At 39.4% G+C, this 25,493-nt stretch overlaps 2 protein-coding genes across 6 annotated transcripts in view; one reads left to right on the forward strand and one right to left on the reverse strand.

The window, feature by feature from the left end:
- The window catches only part of CDK7 (cyclin dependent kinase 7), a 54,101-nt gene extending 33,183 nt beyond the window's left edge, over positions 1–20,918 (forward strand). Inside the window, exon 12 of one of the 5 annotated variants that reach the window (XM_029942390.1) lies at positions 20,694–20,918. In XM_029942390.1, coding sequence (XP_029798250.1) covers positions 20,694–20,701 — 8 coding nt within the window. In that variant the 3' untranslated portion in view covers positions 20,702–20,918. Of the gene's footprint in view, positions 1–4,073; positions 5,243–7,633; positions 7,987–14,440; positions 14,467–14,980; positions 15,020–20,693 lie in introns of those variants that run through there. The other 4 variants (XM_029942387.1, XM_029942386.1, XM_029942384.1 and 1 more) reach the window with 4 other exon arrangements.
- Positions 1,865–24,619, reverse strand: CCDC125 (coiled-coil domain containing 125). Its single transcript, XM_029942383.1, has 12 exons — positions 24,553–24,619; positions 22,866–23,221; positions 19,806–19,864; positions 18,470–18,556; positions 17,638–17,715; positions 16,851–16,936; positions 11,366–11,448; positions 9,464–9,579; positions 8,600–8,707; positions 7,292–7,466; positions 4,309–4,463; positions 1,865–3,484 (listed from the first exon to the last, which is right to left on the reverse strand). The coding sequence occupies exons 2-12, from the start codon at positions 23,179–23,181 to the stop codon at positions 3,182–3,184; spliced, it is 1,566 nt and encodes a 521-aa protein (XP_029798243.1). The 5' UTR covers positions 23,182–23,221; positions 24,553–24,619; the 3' UTR covers positions 1,865–3,181.
- Positions 24,620–25,493: the final 874 nt, after the last annotated feature.

Genomic DNA, 25,493 nt, shown 5'->3' on the forward strand with positions numbered 1-25,493 from the left:
TAGGTCAAAATCAAGGTGTCAGTTGAACTGGACTCTTCTCTGAGTTTCTAGAGAAGAACCTGCTTCCATGCTTATTCAGTAAATGTGATTTTAATGCACATGCTTCCTCTCTTTGTTAGCTGTCCACCAGGGCTTTACCCAGCTTCCTCGGTCCATATGCCTTGTCACATGGCATTCTCCATCTATAAGCCAGCAACTACACTTAGAATCCTTTTGGTTTTCTTATCTGCTACCAAGAAGAGAAATCTGCTGTTTAAAAAAACAAAAACAAAACCCTCACCTGATTGGATTATCCATATATTAAGGTCAATTTACTTAGGACTTACATCTCTGTAGCATGCTATAACTAGATTAGTGCTTAAATAATCAGATGGGAATCATAAAGTGTGCATTTTCAATTGGTGTTGATATTGCCATATTTCCACAATGTACTTTATCACTTTACACTCCCAGTAGCTGTTCAGTTCTTAAAAATTTAACCACCCCATTCTGCCCCACCCCACCCCACCCCAGGTGCCTGGTTGGATCAGTCAGTTAAGCATCTAACTCTTTAATTCAGCTCAGTTTTGATCTCAGGGTGGTGAATTCAAGCCCTACACTGGGTTCCATGCTGGACGTGAAGTGTACTTAAAAAAAAAAAGAACTGCTTACCTTACACCATATGTCAAAACTAACTCAAATTAGATCAAAGATACAAGACCTAAAACTATAACTCTTAAAAGAAAATATAGGGGAGAAGCTTCATGATATTAGATTTGGCAAGGACTTCTGGATATGACTGCAAAACACAGGCAAGGAGGGAGGCATTGGGCATCTGAGTGGCTCAGTGGGTTAAGGGTCTGACTCTTGATTTTGGCTCAGGTCATGATGGGTCATGAGATGGAGCCCTATGTTGGGTTCTGCACTGTGTGTGGAGCTTGCTTGAAATTCTCTCTCTCCCCCACCCCTCCCTCCCTGCCCCTTGCCCCTTGCTTGTGTGCTCACTCTCTCTCTCAAAAAAAAAAAAAAGACAAATTGGACTACATCAAGATTTAAAACTTGTATTTATCAAAGGAGTGTTAAGCAACAGAGTGAGAAGAACAGAGGAATAAATTTGCAAATCATACACCTGATAAGATAGCTCAAGAATAAAAAAATATTAAAAAGTGGGCAAAGGAATAGACATTTCATCAAAAATGATCTAGAAATGGCCAGTAAGCACATAAAAGAAACTCAGCATCACTAATCATTAGGGAAATGCAAGTCAAAACCACAGTGACATATCCCCTTAATATATGTTAGGATCACTACTATCTAAATTTTAAAAATCCTAGAAAGTAATGTGTGTTGGTAAGGATGTGGAGAAATTAGGAGCCTTGTGCACTATTGGTTAGAATTTAAAATGGTGTAGCTGCTATGGAAAACTGTAGTCTTTGCTTAAAAAGTTTTAAGAGGCGCCTAGGTGACTCAGTTAAGCGTCCAGCTTCGGCTCAGGTCACGATCTAACGGTTGGTGGGTTCGAGCCCCGTGTCAGGCTCTGTGCTGACACCTAGCTCTGAGCCTGGAGCCTGCTTCAGATTCTGTGTCTCCCTCTCTCTCTGACCCTCCCCTGCCCACGCTGTCTCTCTCTGTCTCTCAAAAATAAACAAAAAACATTTAAAAAATATAAAAAAAGAGTTTATACAAAGATTTAAAAGACATTTTCATATGATCTAGCAATTTCACGTCTGAGTTATATGCCCCCCAAATTGAATGCAGCTTCTCAAATAGACATGGTCATCAACACTGTATGAATGTATCTGTTTTGCCTCATCATCTCTAGCACTCACATAATCTTTGTGTTCTTTGCTAATTTGGTATCTCATTATTGTTTGCATTTTTAAAATTTCTGCTGTTGTTGAATAGTTCCTCAGATTTGCTCACCATATATAATCCCTTTTTTTTGTGAACTGTTGATCTAGATTCTTTGTCATTTGGGGAGTATTCCAAATTTTAGCAGTTCGTATGTATCTACATCTTATATAATACACGTGTATTATACACACATATTAAAATAGAACCTTTCTAGCTTTTATTATTTTTTTATACTTCCAACTTAGATATTATTGAACATACCCCAATCTTTCCTTTCCTTCTCTTTTATTTCATATTATGTTTTAATTCTGTGTATAGTCTTCATCATATTCCATTGACCTGCTGGTACCACACTATTGTAAATAATGTAGCTTTATATTACTATCAGGACAATACATTTTAATGTCTAGTAACAGTAGTTCCTCATCATTACTCCTTTTTTCAAAATTTGCCAAGAGTTCATCTTTTATTTTATTATTTTCTTAAAGCGAACTAAATGCTCTTGCTTTAACACAACTCCAAATGGTTTATATTTTATATTGTTACTTCATTTTACTCTGTTGTTAGCTCATCTATTTCAGTAGTATTCAATGTAGCCATATGTCTTTTTTTTTTTTTTACTAGAGATCATAACAAGTTTTACAAAAACTTCTAAAACTTTTGACAATGTAATGCATTTCCTTTGACATAATCATGATGTTATTAATATAGTAACGTTCCAGAAGGTATTAAAGATTTTACTTCATGCCTTAAAATTCAGCATCAAAACCAAAGAAGTTAATTCAGTATGGTGTGAGTGCTAGAATTCTGTGTAGTTCTGTGTAGTTATAAAGGTAACTAGCAATGCTTTGAATATACTTCTGCCAAACCCCCACATAATAACCTTTTTATTGAAGTTAACATAAGGAAATTACTAGTTTTAACCTTTCTGTGGCAAATGAAAAATCCTGAAAAATAACAATAAAACAAGATACATATATTTCAAAAATTAACATTCACTCCTAAGCATTGTTAAATCTTAGAGCATTAATTTATATTGTTGCTTAAGCCAAAGATCCCTTTAGTCAATCAAAATAGTTTAATAATTTTTTCCTCAGAAATTATTTTTTTGTTTTTAAGATGTTGGCAAATCCTGAAAATTTCAGGAAGTATAGTAATTTATAAAATCCATCAACACAAAATATTAATAAATTTCCTATAGAAAATGTTTGTGTATTTGTTACCTTCTAAAACCTATAGAAATGCCTATAAAAAACATACAACTTCTGAAGATGTAGCAATATTTATACAATCCTTTTTTAAAGTATCTTAATATAAACGGCTCTCAGTTCTGATTTCAACGGATTTATCACCAAAACATGATATTTGATGGCAAAGAACAGGATCTTTTGAGAGTTGTTGTGCAGTTTTGAGGGTGCTGGTATGAACAAGGGCAGCCTGCAGAATTTAAACGGTGAACACTTGAAAACACAGGATCAGCCAGTAGAGGGAATTCTGAAGCTTTCCCCCAGGGGTTTTTTAATGGAAAATTGTCTTTTACAAGATTTTTTTCCTTATGCTCATTTGAGGTGGTGTCTTTTTCTTCTAATGCCCGAGCAAGCATGTAACTGACTTTTCTTTGGTGAGCCAGAGCTTCTTCCTTATCATTCAACTACAGGGACAACAATTAAAAATACACCAATTAGTCAATAAATCACAGAACAAGAGAGCTATAATCAGAAGAATTTTTCTCAGATGATGTTCTATCTTTCAATCTGTTACATCAATGTAAATAAGTTAATCTAGTGATCCCCAAATATTCTGCTACACATTACTGAGGACTTTTTTTTTAAAGGAAGAACAGAAAGCAACATTCCTTCTGCTGAAACTTTTGAGGTCATCTGAAGAGAGGAAAAACATATATACATGGTGTTTGTGTGTATATATGTATATAATATCAACATGTAATTATATCTGCAAGAAAATACTGAAGTTCTTTATAAGTGAACTTTTTAATATATTTATATGTGAATAAATGACTTTAACACTCTTGTATAGATAAGTATCTTCGTACAGCATGAATCTTTTAGTTTAGCCAAATATGAAATAGGGATAATGATTCAAGTATATAGTGTATGAGAAAGTTGCCTTGTATATTTTAAAAGTTCCTGAATAAGTAGAAGGTCTTGTCATGGACTGTATGTGTAAATGCAGATGACAGAGGTGCCTGCAGTTAATTACAGGGAGCCCCCTCTTTTCAGAGGTGAAGCTTTAAACTTGTACAGGAAGAACGTGGATGGGAGAAGTGGGAAGAGCATGCAGGGGATTTAAGGAGATGAAGATCAAAACTGGAGGATGGTACCTCAGCTGGGAAAAGGGCATAAAAGGCAAGTACAGAGTGCTGAAGAACTGAATTTTTTTAAAAAGTTGAATTAATAGGAAGCAAAAAGATTAGCTTAACCACAACCTCTAACAAAAGAAAGCAAAAACACTAACCAGCTCTGTTAGCATTTTAAAGACTTCCTGAGGATTATCCTGGTCTTCAGTCTTCTTAGAACTGTTTTCTGAAGGGAGCATACCCAACAGTTTCTGTCCTAAGGTCTTTTTACTTCCTTGTGATGGTAATCCTAAAATTGAACATGCAAATCCAACTGAAACATAAAAAAGACACTCCCTAATGTACTTGCAGGAAAATAGGTAAGTCTGAACCAAGGATAATTCATTTGTAAATCAATCAAGAGGTGGTTCTCTTCTGGAGAAGTCTGGTGAGTCAGGCATCACGGTGTACTGGGAAGAGAACACAGACTTTAGAGGCAGGATGGCAAATGGAGGTTGAGTGGGCCACAGTGTAAGGACCCAGAGCAGTGCCCTGCCTGCAGCTCTATTCCTCAGCTTCCAGTGATGGCTGCCTCGAGAGAGCACGTAGCTCACGTTACCAGATCATCTCAGTCTTCCAAAGGAAGCAGCAATCGAGATGTGTGTGTGAAATCTCCTGGTGTGAAATGTCAGCTGCTTAACAGATTATTTGACAATACTATGTAGGCCCAACAAAGGCCACAAGTGGTCTCAGAACCATGCAAATTCTGCATTAGAGCAGAAAGACCTGGACTTGAATCTTCATTTAGCCACTTACTCAGTGACGTTGGACAAGGTCTCTGAGCTTTGTTTCCTCATCTCTAAAGTGAAAATAATAGTATCCATGCCTCAGGATTGCTGTGCCATTAAATAATAGAGCACAGGGGCTGGGAGAAGGGAGTGAACAGTTAGTGTTTAATGGGTATAGTTTCTGTTTGGAAAGATGAAAAAAGTTCTGGAGATGGATGGTCGTGATAGTTGTACAACACTGTAAATGAAGTTAATGTCATTTGAAAATGGTTAAAATGGGGGATGTCTGGGTGCCCTAGTCGGTTAAGCACCTCTTGGTCTCAGCTTAGGTCTTGATCTCACAGCCATGAGTTCAAGTCCCACGTTGGGCATGAAGCCTACTTAAAATTAAAAATGGTTGAAATGGTAGGTTTTATGTATATTTTAGCACAACTAAAAAAACATCTAGCCCAGGTACCTACCTAATGTTTGTAAGTCCACATCTTGAAATGTGTACACTGATGATGTTCTTTATAGAAAGGATGCAGTTTTGTAGCAGAAGGTACAAAAATTGTGGATTTATACAAAGAAAACATCAAGAATGCCTTTGAAATGCTCTGCAGATGGTCTAATGGAAAACTGAGAACAGATAAAAGACAATTCCCTTTCCACCCAATCCTGATAAACCACAGCTACTGGGGCTCACTCACTGACCTCTTCCTCAAGCAACTGGGGCAGAAAGAAAAAAGACAGACAAGTTGATGTGCTCATTAGCTTTGATGAATGAATGAATCTACGTCTCCATTTGCAGTCTTAAAAAAAAAGGAAATATGCTTCTAATTTAATGCTCAGAACTCGTCTAAGCGGCCCTGTCAACAAGAAAAGTCAAATGTTTTCTAAGATGTTAACCACATACAAGAGACTGATCTGTGACAACATCTTGTACCTCTTCAGGTTACTGAAATACACGAATAAAATGAATCAGTCTTGTCACTAAGAAACTGACAAAGAGCTACTGACACTTGTATAGACTTGTAAAGGCCTTTCCGAGAAGAAGCAGTTATTTTAAATTCTGTTTCCAGTCTCTTCAGGGCCTTAATGGAAAATAAAGGTCTGGGGAGGCATATCTATCAAATCATATTTTTAGTGGAAAAGTTCTTGAGGTTTGTCATTAGCTAAGAAAGGCAGGAGTTCTAGAATATAAAATGAGTATGTATTCAAGTGCTGAAATGAATGTTTAATCTACCTCTTAGGAAAAACTCACTTTGTCTGTCTGGCACTACCCTTGTGGCCAATTTCCACACACAGTTGGGTGGTCTTCTATGCAGATATCCAAAAGTGTCAGGCTTTCATAAGATTGTTTTAACCATGCCTTCCCCTTTCTTTTCTTTGTCCCATAACTCTTCTCATCTTCCATCAAAACAAGCAATTAAGATTACATTTCCAAAGGTATTTGCCTTCAATTCACATCACAAAACACCATGGTTGTCCTCAAAGAGAACACCTTGAAAATTCAGCAATTCAGTTCCTATCAAGGTCTTAGCTTAGAAGAGGTATCTGAAGATGACCTTCACATTTGTGGTCCTTGAGAGAACTAGATATTAACATTTTCCATCAATTCCTAAAACCCTAAGTCTATGGACTGTTTGCTTATTTGTCTGGCAGAATCACCTACATGGAGTTGGACATTAGGGTTATACCTTCAGCTTTTATCAAGGGATTATTATAGATAATAACTATATAAATGCTGATTCTATATTTATCACAAATGATTGTTGGAGACTTAGACATTATATTAGCCAACATGATTTCTGTTGTCTCATGTCAGAAAACCATTTCAGAAGTTAATTTCAGGACAATATGGAATGCCTCCTTAAGAATCAGTGTTGAGAGTCATGTTTTCCTGTGATGCCCTGACTTCTACCTGATGAACAGTCTAACTACAGAAATCTTATAATATGCTTCTGTCAACTTTCATAGTTCTTGTTTTACTCCTTTTTTTATTATTCCAATACACTCATAACTTCTTACCATTTCACCAAAGAGGTACGTAAAGTTTAGAGGGATTCTCCCTCTCCCTCTCTGTCCTCTAACTCCCCACTAGTGTGCACACTCTGTCTCAAAATAAAAAAATTAAAAAAAAAATGTAAATGATAAAGTTGAGTAGTAAAAAAGGGGATTCTGTTATTTTATGATTTTGGTGATCTCAGTACCTCTTATGCAAATGTAACATCCAAGGACCCTTTCTTCCCATAGTTGCTAAATTTTGTAGTAAATCACCACTGTGATCTTGAATTATATTCTCCCTTGCATTTAACTGTGCATAATCAACTTTTGTTGTGACCAAAACCAACTAAAATTATACCTGATTATTGCCATTATAATTAATATTTACCATCCTCCTTAAGGTGCTTCCAATTTATCCATTTCGTAGCTTTTTTACACATTTTATCCGTTTGTGTCAATCTTAGTGCCTGGTCATTTTTCCTCATTAATTGTTGCTCAAATGCAATTCTGAATGCATCTGCCATTATGTAAGCTTCTTCTTTACTCTTCTGCAAAAGTCCCAACTAGTTTTGAAAGAAAGTTTGAGAGGTGTCAGATGAAAAACCAGAATAATTCTTGCCTGAATGCTGAGTCAGATTAGCAAATGTAGTCTTCCTGCCTAGCACAGATCTACAGTCTGATATGTTTCAACTGCTTAAACTAATTAGTACTTGCTGATTCCTCTCTGCAGTAGCTGCGCACTATGAACTAGGTTACCAGAAATTTCCCTCCCAGTGCCTGATCGTTCCTTGTTCATCCATTTCTTGGACCTCACCTCATTACCACAGACATCTGGCCAACAGATAAGAAGGGAGGATACCAAAGGCTGTATTCCAGTTCTGGCTTGGGCCATTTTAGACAGTATCACTGAAAATAGTTATGAATGTCACCTTTCAGATACATGCCTTAACTGACCCTGACTCTGATCTTTGTGATCTTATGCTTATCTTAATGAATTGCTAAGTTTTAGTTGTTATTTTCCCTATATCTGAAGACTTGAAATTCCGTACCTTCAATAAAGGTAAAATATTTTTTTAAATTGTGGCCCATGTTCTGTGTTTGTTATTAAAACCGTAATGGCAGCCGTCGTTTAAGTGCCAGCACCTGCATGGTACAGTGCTGAACATTAAATGTCTGCTGCTTCGATATCTGCACAGTAGCCCAATAACTACTTATTGTTCCCTGTGTAACGTAAGTGTTCAAACTCACACACCTAGAAAATACTAGAGCTGTGACTCTAACCGAAGTCTGGCTGGTACAAAGGTCCCTTCCAGTGTACCTTCCTATCTTTCTGCTAAGCTTCATGTTAATGTCCCCATTTATCAGTGTTGTGGATCCTACTGATTTTAAGCATGAGTTTTTTCCTCTAATTATTAATAGAGTAACTTGGGGGACCATTTATAGAGAAAAGAAATATAAACTTAGGAAATATTAATTATAAACTTAGGCAAACAACTTTATGTTGCCATAGTATCATGCCAAGTACTATTTGTATTTTGGAACCATGTAACTAAAATCTAGTTTATACGTTAATTCTATCACATAAAAGTAAGCATAAATTCCATAGCCTATGACTACTAAAACGAAGCTAATTATTACAGATATTTCCTTTTTATTAATAGGAAAAAAAGCTTTTAGTGTTTTGAAAGTACGGTACCTCCTGTTTGAGCTTAAGAAGCACTTTCCGAGCCGATGCTGCCATTTTGGCACAAGCACAGGGACTCCCTCCAGGACCGTGGCAAAGGCAGGCTCCGAGGACAGCTAGCTTTAAAATCCAAAAGCATTACTCAGTACCATTACTGAAGGTTACACTACCTAGCTGCACACAAACACAAGGGCACGCACACACACACACACACATACATGCACCTTTCTATTTGAGCATGCAATTCAAAGAAATTGGAAAGAGAAAACTAGAAGTTGAGAGGAAGATTTAAGGATCCAACTATAGATGAGGAAAGACTGTTAACTACTTGGAACAAAACCATAAAGGAGTTCTACCTTGATTCTTTTCCTTCTCCAAAACTTTTAAGTTGGCACCAGTTTCTATAGTCTGAATCCCTGCCAGGAACTTGAAGTAATATTAAAATCTACTGTGTCGATTTGGGACTGAGCTTAGCCTTGCTCCCAGCATTTACTCCTGCCAGCTCCCACCAGGGAGAGGTGCATGTTCAGAAATGATGAATTAATTTTAATGTGTCAGTGAGGAAAATAATCATGCCTCCATTTCTAAAAAAATACTTGTGATCATGTCATGTGAGACACGACTAACACAACTTATGCTAAGACTAAAAATAAGAAACTGGGCAGGAAGTGGCCAGCACATCTCCTAGTGTCCGAGAATGTCATGCATGGTGCCGGGAAGGTTGAGGAACTCTCCTGGGGAAACCGATGGGCCTTTCTTCCCCTCAGTCTCAAATTGCTAAGTACAGTGCTATTCTAGAACATGTCACGGACGATGATGGGGAAAAGGAAAGTAGAACATTTCCCTCTGGTTCAACTTTCATACCTGCTTACCTACCTCAAGACTTGAAACCTCTGTGAAACCACATTTATCATGGCACTTGTGTTCTTGAACTGCCATTTGCTGTTTGATGTCAGCCATGGCGAGGGCCTCCAAATACTGTTGATTTAAAACTAGGAAAGGCCAAAGAAGACTGTTAGTTATGAAGTCTAACTCCAGCCTCACCGAAACTACTAGTTACACCAACATCATACACTCACTTCTTAAAAGCAGCACATATACACCAACATTGCCTACCAAATCTGCCCCAGCCACAAAATCTGATAAAATAGTGGGTATCAAGTGAGATAACAGATATATAACATTAGCTGAAATGTTACTCTATTTAATGTGGAAGTATCTTAATTTTGTGTCCAAAGTCTGGTCTTCATTTATTCAAGGAAAATTTATAGGATTTTCAAAGACAGAATATAGAAATGCAAATTACTGCACTTGCTGGATAGTGAGAGCACCACCAGATGATGAGATCTCATATATTAATGCCAAATGTACCAGCTATCCAAACTCTCTTACACTTCTGTTTAGAGTTTTCACAAGCTCTCATCCATTTAGAACAAGAGGGGTCTGACTATCTCCTAGAGCAGAAAATAGTAACTTCTCCCCGACTTGTTGCAGAGTGAGGGATGTGGTTATCGGCCGCTGCTTTCCTGAATTAACCAAACACAAGGGAGTAAGAGGTGAAAGATCCCATCTTCTCTCATCACAGGTATGGAGAAGCGCCATTTTCTGTGTGTAGTTCTCACCCAAGAACTCTGCCACTATTCATTTACTACACTACAGAAAGTGCCCCTCTCAGGCCCATGGCCTGATTTAGAACTTAACTTTTTCTCCTTCAAGCCACTACTTTAAAAGTTTCTGCTAAGAAGGATGAATCAACACATCTCTTAAAATTATATAAAAAGTTGATGTCATCTTAATATTCTTAAAACATCTTGGGGGTACCTGAGTGGCTTAGTCAGTTAAGCGTCCAACTTCAGCTCAGGTCATGATCATGGTTCATGGGATCAAGCCCCACCTCAGGGTCTGTGCTGACATTGCAGAGTCTGCCTAGGGTTTCTCTCTCTCTCTCAATAAAAAATATTCTTTAAATATCTTAATATTCTTTTATTAACTTTTGTCATAAGATGACTCATTACCTAAGGTGTGTGTGTGTGTATACACACATATATGTAAAAAATTTCAAGTTTTTAATCAGTCAGTATCTGGGGCGCCTGGGTGGCTCAGTCTAAGTGTTCGGCTTCAGCTCAGGTCATGATCTCACAGTGCGTGGGTTTGGGCTCTGTGCTGACAGCTCAGAGCCTGGAGCCTGCTTCAGATTCTGAATCTCCCTCTCTGACCCTCCCCTGCTCGCACTGACTCTCTCTGTCTCTCAAAACAAAAAAACAAACCCATAATCAGTCAATATCTTGAAAAATCAAGAATATTAGTATTGGTAATAGAGTCACAAGACATTTTATGAGAGAAAATAATGTTGAATAATTATACAGTTATATACTTTTCCTACTAATGCCCCATAAAAATATATACTTAGGTTTCTCAAATATGAAGTGCTCTACCATTTTGTTTTACACTGAGTAGAAAAACTAAAGGATAAAGGGAGAATGGGGAGAAATGCTTAATGGATACAGGGTTCTACTTTGGAGTGATGAAAATCTTTTGGAACTAGAAAATTGCACAACATTGGGAATGTTATGAATTATTTACTTATGAATGGTTAATTTTGATATATGAATTTCATCTTACAATTTTTAGTTAAAAGAAACCTAAATGATGCATTTCTTGGAAGTATATTACTTAGAAATAATAGCGCTTTGTCTTTTGATATGTATATTCTTAACATAGGACACACTATTTAAAACTGATCCTTAAGGAATCATCAAAATAGCACTATTCACTTACGTGCATTTTCCGACTTCAGCATTTTAATTTCTTCTGTTTTCACATTCAAAGTTTCTTTGAGGACTGCATTTTCACAGTTTAGCCTGGAAAAAAGTACCCTCCAAATAACTAAGACATTAACATTTCATCGTTGAATGAGGATATTTGTATCCCATAATCAGAAAACAAAAACCCAGATAAAAATTTTCCTACTTCAAAACAATCTAGAACTTTTATGTGTCACAAAACAAAAACAATTTATAGTGTAGTAAGATTTTGGACATCCGCTTAATCCTTCTGTACAATTACTAAGAATCAGAAGGATCTCAAATTAAAAAATAAAAAATAACAAAAATGGGGGTGGCTGCTGGCTCAGTCAGTAGAGCATGCGACTCTTGATTTCAGGGTCATTAGTTCAAGCCTCATATTGGGTGTGGAGCATACTTAAAATAAAAAGTTAGGGGCGCCTGGGTGGCTCAGTTGAGCCCCTGACTCATGATCAGGTCAGATCTCACAGTTTGTGAGACTGAGCGCTGAGCGCCACCTGCACTGGGTTCTACACTGGCAGTGCTGAGCCTGCTTGGGATTCTTTCTTTTTCTCTCTCTCTCTGCCCCTCCGCTGCTCATGCTTTGCTGTCTGGTTCACTCTCTTTTTGTGCAGACTTGATAAGAAAACCTCTTTTGCCAGAGCTGCTTAGCTGAAAAATATCCTAAAAGGCAGTCTACTGGCAAGTGCAAATCTGTATTTGTGAATCAGAAATTTCTGGATTCTGTGCAATGAAAATAAAATACAAAAGCGAAGACATCACTACTAATTGGCATAAGTTAAGATTTATGACATTCTCTTGAGAAGGCACTTTCATGCATTGCTAGTAGGAATGCAAAGTGGTACTAGCCTTATAGATAAGATTTGATAACATCTAATGAATCTACATATGAATTGACCTTTTGATCCAGCAATTCTACTTTTAAGAATTTACACTAAAAGTACATCTCCCAACAACACAAAAACATATGTCAAAGCTGTTTACTGCAGACTGTTTATAACTGCAAGAATCTTGAAACAATCTAAGTGCCTACATACAGGGGGATGGTTGAATATACTACGGCACATCCACACAACAGAGTGGCTTCCTGGACATATTGTTCCATTGGAAAAACAGTGCAAAAGAATATGTACAGTCAGCTGTTCTCTGCTCTAAGAAGGAGAAATAAGAAAACAGACATATCTGCCAATTTGTGCAAACAGAAACAGGAAGGATAAATCAGAAAACAGACTGATTACAGATGGTGAGGGGAAGGAAAGATGGCAGGTTGGGAATGGGGTAGAGGGCATGGGGGGAGAATGACATTTCTGAGTATACCTCTCAGAATAGTTCAGTGTGTTACAAGGTCAAAAATAAACAAGATGAATAAGTAAATCAAGGATGGTGAAACAGCTCTGAAACAGAATGAATAGTATAATCACAGGAAGAGAAAAAAACTAGAGTAAGTTTTGAACTTTTGTTTTGACTGGATCCCCTCAGGCCAGAAACAAAACTGCGAACAAATACTGAACTCAAGTTAGCAGGTTTGATTTTGCAATTGTGTGTATTAGCAATTCTAAAGCTACTTTCTGCATATTCTATGACAGAACAAATAAGTAAACATTGGGTGAAAAGAGGCAGGTTTCTACTGAAAGTTACAAATGTGGAAAGGGGCAAGGCTCAAACGCACCCTGTGGTGGTGGTGTGCAAATGAAGATCCTGGCGTGTACTTGAGTTCTGAATGGAGAGTGGCTACGAGGTCGATGTGTATGTCAGTGTGTGTGTGTTTCCAGTCATCCTCCTCTCAGAGGACCTCTCAGCAGTGACTTCCACTAGCAATAAGCACACCCAGCACTAAGATCTTGACTTCTAAACACCATTCCCCACTAAAAGGCACAGGGATCCTTGGAGAGATGCCTAATATTGTGAGCATAATGGCCTATTGTATCTTGTACCAAAAAGCACAGAAGTGCTCCAGCAATAACAGGGAGGTGTCAGAAAGCCACCAGAGCCAGCTCGAAGGGACTCCATTGACCGAAGTTGAAAACTTTACGCAAAAAAGAAATGATAGTAACCAACTGAAAACTGCAAGAATCCATGAATCCATTTTGGTATAAACAAATGGGGAGGAAAAACACTCTTAAAGTAAAATGCCAGCAAATAAATGTAGAAAGAATAACAGAATTAGAAAATTAGCATTTGGCCACCATCATAATAATTCTGCTTCAGGCAGAATAAGCAGTGGATGTATAAACTAGTGGGTGAAAATCTGATAAATCACATAATCTCACAGCGTCTCCCCACCAGATGCTTATTCATCACAAGGGGGGAAATAATGGCTGTATAGTGGAAAATAAGGGCAGATACCACCCCTGAGCCATACAGTCCACATTCACACGCGAGGAACAGGACAAATCAACATTGCAGGCCCCCTCAGATGACGCACTGATAACACAACATTGTTTCAATGGTAATATTGCCCAAAATGCATAACCCGAATCTAATTCAGAAATACCAGACATCTCCAAGATAGGATATTACATATCCGCCCTGTCCTCAAAAAATGGCAAGGACAAAGAAGCACTGATAAATGTCCCAAATGTTCCCCTGCCTTCACCCTCCCTCACTCCTCATAACTGTTTCAGATCAAAGGGGACTGAAGTTTAGATGTGAAAACCAAATGCAATGCATGATTCTGGACTGGATCTTAGAACACGAGAATTCTTTTTTTTTTCTCTTTTGATGTAAGGCTATTATTACTAGGATAATTAGCAAATCTAAATAAGGGCTGTAGATTAAATAAGAGTATTAGGAGGCACCTGGGTGGCTCAGTTGGTTGAATGTCCGACTATTGGTTTTAGCTCAGGTCATGATCTCATGGCTTCATGGATTCAGAACCCCACGTCGGGCTCTGAGCTGGCAGCATGCAGCCTACTTAGGATTTTCTCTCTTTCTCTTTGCCCCTCCCACATTTTCTCTCTCAAATAAATAAACTTAAAAAAATAGTAAGAGTATTAGGTTAATGTCTTTTTTTTTAATTTTTTTAGTGTTTTATTTATTTTTGATACAGAGAGAGACAGAGCATGAGAGGGGGAGGGGCAGAGAGAGAAGGAGACACAGAACTAGAAGCAGGCTCCAGGCTCTGAGCTAGCTGTCAGCACAGAGCCCAACGCAGGGCTCGAAGCCACGAGCGTGAGATCTGACCTGAGCTGAAGTCGGAGGCCTAACCAATTGAGCCACCCAGGCACCTCTAGGTTAATGTCTTAATTTTGATCATTTTACTATGGTTGTTACGATAGAGTTATGTCCGAAGATCAAGAGAAAGATGCTTAAATCACTGAGCCACCCAGGTGCCCTGAGTATGTCCCATTTAAAAAAACACAAACTGAAGTATTTAGAATAATGAGGCCTTATATGCAACTTACTCTTAAATGGCTCAGATATCTATCTGTATCCATATATTTAACTACAAAGGAGACAGAATGTTAAAACAAATGTGGTAAAGAGTTCTACTTTTGAGAATCTTGGAGAAAGATACAGAGGAATTCTTTGTACTATTCTTGCAATTTAAAAAAATTTTTTTTTAATGTTTTATTTATTTTTGATACAGAGAGAGACAGAGCATGAGAGGGGGAGAGGCAGAGAGAGAAGGAGACACAGAACCGGAAGCAGGCTCCAGGCTCTGAGCCAGCTGTCAGCACAGAGCCTGACACGGGGCTCGAACCCACGAATGTGAGATCTGACCTGAGCCGAAGCCGGACGCTTAACCGACTGCGCCACCCAGGCGCCCCAATTCTTGCAATTTTTCTATACATGTTCAGTTATTTCAGATTAAAAGTTAATAATAAATTAAAAATTAGGCACTAAAGCCATCTATAATCCCCAATATCAAGTCAGTTTTTCAATGATTGACTTTATGTGTGTTATAATTTAAAGTTACTAAATAAATTCATACTAATTTATGAAAAGATGTTTGAAAAACAAATGCCAATGATAAAATAAGTTGGAAAACATGGCTTTTACATTGCTTTTTACAATTTTCTTTATGTTTATTTATTTTTTAAGAGAGAGAGGAAGAGAGAGATCCCAAGCAGGCTCCATCCTGTCAGCAGAGAGCATAACACGGGGCTCAAACCCATGAACCACAAGATTATGACCTGAGCTGAAACCAAGAGTCCCGTGCTTACCCAACTGAGCCACCCAAGCGCCCCTCAAGTTTTGTTGTTGCTGTTTTGTTTTTGGTTATTTTGAGAACGAGAGGGAGCAAATGAGCGAGGGGCACAGGGAGAGACAGAGAGAGGAAGTGCTCACTCAATGTGGGACTCAAACTCACCAACCAGGACATCATGACCTGAGCCAAAGTCAGATGTTTAACAATGGAGACATCCAGGTGCTCTCAAGTTTTTGTTATTCTTAAAATTTTTTTAGATGTTTTTTCATTTTTTGAAAGACAGAGAGAGACAGAATGTGAGTGACAGAGGGAAAGAGAGGGGGAGACAGAATCCAAAGCAGGCTCCAGGCATAGAGCCCAATGTATTGAACTCATAAACCTTGAGATCATGAGCTGAGCAGAGGTTAGTCACTTAACCAACTGAACCACCTAGGCGCCCACGTTTTTTTTTATTTTTAATGTTCATTTAATTTTGAGAGAGCACACCTGACAAGCAGGGGAGGGGCAGGGGAGTGTGTCAGCACAGAGCCCAATGCGGGGCTTGAACTCATGAACTGTGAGATCATGACCTGAGCTGAAGTCAGACGCTTAACCAACTGAGACACCTAGGTGCCCCTAAATTTTCTTTTTTTTATGTTTATTTTGAGAGAGAAATCATACAAACTTGAGCAGGGGAAGAGGAAAGCAGGGGTGGGAGGGGTGAGGGGGGGAGAACTCTAAGCAGGGCGATCTCACAGTCTCACAGCATAGAGCCTGATGTGGGGCTCAAACTTCCCAATAGTGAGATCATGACCCCAGCCAAAGTCAAGGGTTGGATGCTTAACAGACTGAAGCACTAAGGTGCCCCTTACATTGCTTTTTAAAATATAATTTATAGGGGAGCCCAGCTGGCTGAATCAGTTGGTAGTGAGTGCATGCAACTCTTGATCTCGGGGTTGTGAGTTCAAACCCTACTGTGGGCATTAAGCCTACTTAATAAATAAACAAAAATATAGTTTATATTAAAAAAAGATAATACAGAAAAAATGGAATAGTGAAGCAGGTAAGCAGTAAGAATTTTATAATATTCAGAGTTAGCTCACAGAAGGATAAAAGAAAACCTTAGCTACATTTAATTATACACACTTTATGGGGTGCCTAGCTGGCTCAGTCAGAAGAGCAGGTGACTCTTGATTTTGGAGTCATGAGTTCAAGCCCCATGTTGGGAGTAGAGATTACTTAAATATTAAAAAAATAAAAATATAAGTAAATAAATCACACACACTTTAAAGATTTCCAAAGAAAAACTACAGAACAAAAATATACAAACCTGTCAAATTTTTGGGTCCATGATTCTTCTATATTTTTAAATCTATTCTGATCAAATTCTATTTCCCATTGCAAGGCATTTATTTCCTATAGAAAGAAAATAGCACTTTTCATGGAAAATTACTACAAATAAATCACTTCAGGACACTGTGAAAAGCCGAAATACATCGTTTAATCATTTAATAGAAATAGATTAAAGAGAAACTAATCATTGTTCAAAAAGAGTCTGTGACATTTATAAACATGTACAATGTGCTTCTTTAGCACTCGCGAAAAGCTTTGCCAAAGCTTACTTATATAAGAAAAATTTCACATTGTTCAGCTTCAAAATTTGCTTCTCAGAACCTAGCTAGATTCCTCCTCGCCCCCACCCCCCACCTGCAGAATCCGTTCCTGGGAGTGTGAGCCCAGGACGCTGCCGTGAGGGCAGGTGCAGGAGGACCAGGGAGAAGACCTTCCAAGGAGATTCCTTACTACCGTTTTAGTGATGATGGGGTGGCCAGCGGGAGGCAGGCTCTGCCAGGCAAGCAGAGAAAGAGAAAAAGTAAAGGAAGAAAAATAGGAAGTGTCAACTTGGCAAGCTTTCTGCTATCTTAAGATGAGGAAATAAAAGAAATCTTAATTATCTGTCCATGTAATTATGTTTTGGATTGCAAGTTCCAAAAGGGAAGGGACTGTATAACAGGAGCACAACCAACAGACCTACCCATTAGTTTGATGGCTTTTAAAGGAAATGCTATTTGAAAGTTTGATAGTTTGAACAAGTCTGCATTAAAAATAGCAAATACCTTCTCCAAGCATTTCTTTTGTTCCATAGTTTTTTGAAGCATCACTTGGGTATGACTTGTGGCTTTGCCAAATATTGCCTAAGAAAAATAAAAATCATATCCATATAAATTATATTTCTCATCACCCCTTTTTGCACAGTAAGGTTCACATTTTTATTCTAAACAGTAGAAAACCAGAGAATTTCCACAGAGACCACCTTTCATGGAGAATTTGATAGTTCAAAAGTCAGAAGAGCTAGCTTGGCTCTCCTGAAGAATAGGAGGATGAATGAATGAACTTTCCACACGAAGACTGCTACATGAAAAATAGAGCAGTGTTACCCATAATAGCTCCGAAGAGGAAACAGTGTAAGTGCCCATCAGCTGGTGAATGGATACACAAAATGTGCTATATCTACACAATGGAATATTATTAGGCAATAAAAAGGAAGAAAGCACTGACACATGCTACCCCATGCATGAGCCTCAAAAACATGGTAACTAAAAGAATCCAGACACATGTTCTATCATTCCATTCATATGAAACAGAAAAGACAAATCCAAAAGACAGTAAGGAGAGGAGTGGTTGTCTGAGGCGGGGGATGGGAATGGGGAGGGACTGCTAATGGGTTAGAGGCTCCTCCTGGGGAGTCCTGGAAATGTTCTAGAATTAGATTGTGGTGATGGTAATCCAACTCCAGTAAAGAAGTGAGATTTATGTTATATAAATTTCACTGTGATAAAATAGTTTTAAAAATCTATGTGTCCAATAAAAACTATTTTAAGCATAGATGCTTTTGTTTTAAAAGATAAAACCATACTACCTAGAAATTAAAAAAAAAAAACTTCTTACCATGCTTTGAAGAATTTTCAGCGCTTCCTCTTTACCCTCAAGTTGTCTTTGAGATGCCTCAAGTTCAGTTTTTAGAATTTCTACCTCCTAAGGAGAGAAGTAAGATTACTCTACCTGTCAACAAGATATCTGACCCCAAATTCGGATAGTTAACATGGAAGCTCAGTGTGCACTCTGACTCTAAGTACTTTGACCTTATGAAGGAGGTTTGAAATGCCTTCCGGCTTCATAAGTGGCCTAGGCAGGCTTTAGACAGAGACTCTTCCTATCTAGCTCTAACTAAAAGTCCAAATCTTTTCCTTCTAGACCACACAGCTAATAATCTGAATAAAAATCTTTAGAGCACATAAAATAAGCACATGATCATACACGGAGCTACAGTAGCTATTACCGGTTGAACTGTGTCCTCCCCACCAAGTAAAGATACGTCCAAATCCTAACTCCTGGTACTGTGAATGTCACCTTATTTGGAGACAGGGTCTTTGCAGCTATAGATTAAGATGAGGGCATACTGGATTAGGCAGGTCTCAATCCAATGAGTGGTATCCTAAGACAAGGGAAACTTGGGCACAGACAAAAAGGGGAGAAGGCCACGTGACAATAGAGGCAGAGACTGGAGTGAAGCAGCTATAAGACAAGGAATGCCAAGATGGTCAGGGGCAACTTCCAGAAGCTAGGAAGAGGCAGAGAAGAATTCTCTAGACCTCCTAGAGGGAACACGGCCAGCTGACATCTTGATTTCAGATTGCTAGCCTCCAGAACTGAGGATATATCTCTGTTGTTTCAGCCGCCTTTTTATGGTCTTTGTTACGGCAGCCCTAGAAAAGGAATATGGTAGCTTTCACCATAATAGTCTCTCTCTCAGACACACAGACACACACAGACACACACACAAAGATGGGCTTCCTGCTTCCCAAAAGACAGGCACCTCACAGTGGTATTCCTACTCCTAGAGGGGAGCGCCTAGAATACTTGCTGGTCTTCTGACTTCAAAGAGGTTAAATTAAGTCAGCTTATTTCAAGCCTCACACACAGGGAAGATAGATGGAAGGAAGTTTATAACTCTTCTCTCAAGGAGTGGATTAGAGGAGAAGTGAAAGATTAGGGGCAAAAGAAAGGCAAACTGGAGGGCATGTTTACGTAAATAGCTTTTGTGAGAGACGAGGGGGATAAGAAACAGGAGGCCAGTTGAAAGTTATGAACTTTATTTACAGTGCGGCTCACGGAGAGTATCTGGAAAGCCAACATTGCCTTCCATACAATTTTAGTATTACTTAAAATATCCATCAGATGGCTTTATTCACATAAGAATTTTTATAGAAGCCAGAGGACTTACCTCTAAAGCATCATGAAGACGTTGCTTTAATTCCACATTTGACAATTCTGAATTAGAATCTATACGAAGAGGGGAAAAAACTACTTCAATACAATACATTCTTTAACTAGTTGAATATAGGACATCTGTTTATAAAATATCAAATATAGCATTGTGCCAAGAGGAAAGAAATGTAACAAAACAATGATAAAAATAGGTAGCTTAAGGGCGCCTGGGTAGCTCAGTCGGTTGAGCTCCAGCTTCGGCTCAGGTCATGATCTCAATTGGTGGATTCAAGCCCCGCGTCGGGCTCTGTGCTGACAGCTAGCTCAGAGCCTGGAGCCTGCTTAGGATTCTGTGTCTCCCTCTCTCTCTGACCCTCCCTTGCTCGCACTGTCTCTCTCTCTCTCAAAAATAAATAAAGGGGCACCTGGGTGGCTCCATCGGTTAAGCCTCCGACTTCAGCTCAGGTCAGATCTCACTTTCGTGGGTTCGAGCCCTGCGTCAGGCTCTGTGCTAACAGCTAGCTCAGAACCTGGAGCCTGCTTCTGGTTCTGTATCTCCTCTCTCTGCCCCTCCCCCTCTCATGCTCTGTCTCTCTCTGTATCAAAAATAAATAAAACATTAAAAAAATAAATAAAAAACATTAAAAATAAATAAATAAAATAAAATAAAAATAGCTTAAAACATTTCACAAATGAAGAGACACATAATTTTGAATAAAAAGACTTTAAAAAAAGGACTTTCTATTAAACTGTTGTTAACAAATTGGTTAATTAATTACTACATGCAAAACAGGACTTAAAAACGTGAATATTGGTGAGTGAAATAATTTGTGTTTGGCTTAAGTTTGATAGACATAGTGATAGGAATATCTAAGAAATAACCTGAATTTAATTGTTTTCCAAGGAAAATGACTAGAAGTATCCTGTAACTTCAATTACTCTCCCCTTCATGTGATCAATTGAGACATTAAACTGAGCTTCCCGGGAGCTTCATGTTCAATGTGGTCTCACTGGCAACAGAAAGACAGTAAAGTGGTAAATTGCAAGCAAGAAGATGAAGAAGAAGTAAAAGGAAAAGATTTTTTTAGAAAGAGTATTTTGAGGGACATTAAAAACTTCTCAAAACAACTTTTTTCTTTATTGTTCTGAACTTTCAATATGACAGTTTCCAAGGCAAAACCCAAATCTTGGTTTTCCTCTGATGATAGGGGCTCCAAGGAGGGACAAGTGACACAGGTTTGGCAGTGACGTGTTGTGTTCTAGTGATCCGTATGGGAGGAAGAGCAAGGGCCCCAAGGATGACCACATCCTAGTCCCCAGAATCCGGGGAGACCTGGCAAAAGGGACTTTTGGCATAATTAAATTAAAAGGACTATTAAAAGGACTAAAAATTAAACTAAAAGGATTATCTTGGGCTATCCAGGTGACCCCACTGTACTCACAGGGTCCTTATCAGTCAAAGAGGGAGGCAGGAGAGTCAGCGTCAGGGTGAAGCAGTGTGAGAAAGACTTGGACAGCCATTGCTGGCTTGGAAGACGGAGGAAGGTGGCCATGGGCCAAGGAATGCAGGCGAGCTCTAGAAACTGGAAAAGGCACAGGAATGGATTCTCCCCTAGAGCCTCCAAAAGGAACACACCCTTGCCAACATCTTGGTTTGAGGCCAGTGAAACCCGTTTTGGACTTCTGACCTACAGAACTGAAAAATAATTAGTGTTATTTTTAGGCATTAAATTGTGGTAACTTGGAAATGACCTATTAGCAATAAGAAAGCAAAACAACATCCTTACTTAGGATCAGGCTAACTTAAGATAAAAGTCCATAACCCAACAGCACAGGAGCTCATACTTTTACTGTTACATCTTTATATCACAGCGGTTTCCTCATATTTTTATAAAGGTATTTTAGCATCATGTGCAGTTTTCAACATCTTGCTTGCAAAACAGAACCCATCCTCTCTGCCTGATAAGGAACTGAAAGAAAAATATATAAATAAATAGTCCCACCCTAATTTCAAGAAGGATTTTGAAAGACGGCGATAAAATCCCCATCTGCAACATGCTTTTGGCAAATCTAAAACCAAGTTTCTTACATGATTTTCATGTTTTCTAATTTGTGTTTGTTCCACTCGGGTGGGGGAAATTTTACAACATGGATTACGAAAGATTCGGCCAGATAAGAGCCATGCTACCATGTGGGCATGGAGTCACCCCTGGGCTCCTCCCAACCATTTTGGACTTGTAGCATTCTATCATAATTTGAGTCTGAATTTATTCTTTCCTTAATATATGGCATACTTTATTTTTGGTTGTGATAAATTGTGATTAATTTTTTGAGGAGCACCTACCTGGCTGGCTCCATCAATGGAGCATGCAACTCTTGAGCTCAGGGTTGTAAGTTTGAGCCCCCCATTGGGTGTAAAGGTTATTTTTAAAAAAGATTCATTTTTTAAGGGGAGGATTTCATGACATTCCTTAATTAACCAGCAGCATCCATATTCTGCCTGGAATACTCCTTCCCCAGGTAAGTACCAGGCTTGGGCATCAGTTCATTTCGGTGTTCAAGAGCCACCTCCTTAGAGAGGTACCCCTGACCCTTGCCTGAAATAGCATGCCCCGACCCTCCAAATACTCAATGTTTCTACACTTCTACTGGTAGATTTACTTTTTTCTCTCCTCTACTAGGATGTGACCTCTGACACGCACACTATTTTGTTCACTAATGTTGTTCAGAGCCTAGAACTGCCCCTGGCACCTAATAGGTACCAAATAAATAATTGAATAAGAAAAAAAAAATGATGAAGTATACCACTAAATCACACACCCACAAAAGCAAGGTAGGTAATCACTGGTATCACTAGCCTATCGGTATTAATGCAGAATAACTACCGTAGTTCACAATATGTACCATACTTGAAATAAAAACAGAAGTTACTTTCGTACTATCACCAATCCCAAGAGGTTAATAAAGATGAATTCCCAAAATCCACTACAGTGACCTATCGTGTGTTGTGGCAAGGGTGAAGGCACCGATGACATCCACAGGGGAGGAGGAGGGAGAGGGCCCGAGGCATTCTTACCGGTGCTACTCTGTCTCTGTCGCCTGTGGTGGGAAGTGCTGGACTCTCCGGGGTGTGTATCTTGGGAGCTCTCATGCCTGGAATATTGAAAAACGGCACCACTTCTTCCTTCCCTCGTTCCCGGAAGTGGAGGAGGGCTAAAGTTCTTTCCATCCGATCTTTTTCTAGATGTAGACAGATGTGACACGTGCACTTCATAAACACCGCCCGGCCTTCTCCCGAGGCCATACCCTAAGTCACCTTCTGCCATGTCATCGTCCTCGGTTTCCCAGGTCTGGACCTCTGCCTCACTTGGCGGCCTCACCACCCTGCTCATCAGCCAGATGCCGTATTTAACATAAGGAAAAATGGGGTATCTGTGGTTAAGAAAAATAGTGTAAAAACCATCAGTATGATAAAGTTGGGGTTTTGGGGGGGAGAAGAGTTTCTTCTCTACTATACAGGCACAACTCTCCCAGTGATGCATCAGCACACAAACATCCCTGGCAACCCAGTTCAAGTTATTTAACATTTAAGGACTTTTTAGGTAGGAAATGATCAACCTCTTATTCCAAAGACTGCAGTGAATTGTAAGCAAGCAGGAAAACCTTTTATTGAATCCAGTCATCTACTGATCAGGATAAAGCAAATCAGCCTTTGCCAAGGGAAGAGAAGGGGTTTGGTTTTAAGGAGGTACCCCCTCTATCAGATCCTGTGTTCAAAGCCCTCCACTGTTTTCACAACACACCTCACCTCTGACTGCATGCCCGCACCCTAGGCTGACCGCCCTGGCTTCCCCAGTGTGCCTGGAGCAGAGCTGGGGTTCCCTCTGGCTGGCAGGCTCTTCCCCAGACAGCTGCTCAACTGGTCCCTCACCTCCTGTGCGTCTTTCCTTCAGTGACAGCTCAGTGACTGACACCAGGTCTAAAGTTACAAACTCCTCCTCCTCCCGCTTCCCTGATTTCCCCACCCCTAGCACCTAGGGCCTTGTAACATACCCCTCCGTATTTTACTCATTTTTCAAGTCACGCCATGGAAAGACAGGAGGTAGTACAAAAGTGGGAGCCTGGCAAAGCCAAAGGTGATTCTGCCCCTGCCTATGATGCCTCTCAAAAGGCAGGATGACCTAAAACTTTTCCTCTGCCTGAGCCCTAACCTGCTCTAGATGCTCTAAAGTGGAAAGTAAGCTCCATAAGAGTAGAAAATTTTGTGTGTTGAAATCATCACTGCATTCCCAATGACTAACACAGTATCTGAGACAACCAGTGCTCCATAAATCCTTTTTATTTTATTTTTTACATTTATTTATTTTTGAGAGACAGCGTGAACAGGGGAGGGTCAGAGAGAGAAAGAAACACAGAACCTGAAGCAGGCTCCAGCTGAGCTAGCCGTAAGCACAGAGCCCGATGCAGGGCTCAAACCCATGAACCGTGAGATCATGACCTGAGCCGAAGTTGGAGGCTCAACCGAATGAGCCACCCAGGAGCCCCAATAAATACTTTTTAAATCAATGAATGAAATAATAAACATTCCCGGCCTTTAGGTCAGAAAAATAGTCACCTCAGTAAGACTCCACCCTGAATACCATGGAGCTAACTACCTGCCCTTCTTCCTAGAAGAAAACATTCCAGATAAAAATGCCTTACAGAGAAAGTGCCATCATTGAGCCCTCCCTGTATGCAGATCACGGACCGCTGTAGGCACCTACCTGTTGGTTGGAGAGCGCCTTAAGTGTTCAGCCCTGTTCCTCTTGTACACAGTAGTACAGGAAGGGCTTTCACCACCAGGCATTTCAAAATAGCTGTTTTGCTGTAGTTTAGAAATATCTCATCCTTTTCTCAAGACTCATTTTTTTGTTTTTTTTTCATATTTATTTTTGAGAGAACCCAAGTTGGAGAGGGGGAGAGAGAGAGGGAGACACAGAATCCGAAGCAACTCCAGGCTCTGAGCTGTCAGCACAGAGCCCTGACGTGGGGCTCGAACACACGAACTGTGAGATCATGACCTGAGCTGAAGTCAGACAGTTAACTGACTCAGCTGCCCAGGTGCCCCAAGAGTCATTAACAATAAAAAAAATTGATATATCTTCTAAACATATCCTGCTATTGAAATAACTGCTTACCAGGACTTTAAAAAATAATTAAATCTTAGTCTTGCATTTCTTAGTGAGTTCTTATTCTTCTACTATTTTTTTAAGTAGTTTATTGTCAAATTGGTTTCCATACAACACCCAGTGCTCTTCCCCACAAGTGCCCTCCTCCATCACCACCACCTCTTTTCCCCCCTCCCCCTTCAACCCTCAGTTCATTTTCAGTATTCAATAGTCTCTCAGGTTTTGCGTCCCTCTCTCCCCAACTCTCTTTCCCCCTTCCCCTCCCCCTGGTCCTCCATTAGGTTTCTCCTGTTCTCCTGTTAGACCTATGAGTGCAAACATATGGTATCTGTCCTTCTCTGCCTGACTTATTTCGCTTAGCATGACACCCTCGAGGTCCATCCACTTTATTATTCTTCCACTATTAAAACCACACAAATGGGGCACCTGGGTGGCTCAGTCAGTTAAGCATCCAACTCTTTTTTTTTTCTTTTAGACATTTATTTTTGAGAGATAGAGAAAGACATCATGAGCAGGGGGAGGGGCAGAGAGAGAGG

This window comes from Suricata suricatta, chromosome 6, assembly GCF_006229205.1.
Source record: "Suricata suricatta isolate VVHF042 chromosome 6, meerkat_22Aug2017_6uvM2_HiC, whole genome shotgun sequence".
NCBI classification, from domain to species: domain Eukaryota; kingdom Metazoa; phylum Chordata; class Mammalia; order Carnivora; family Herpestidae; genus Suricata; species Suricata suricatta.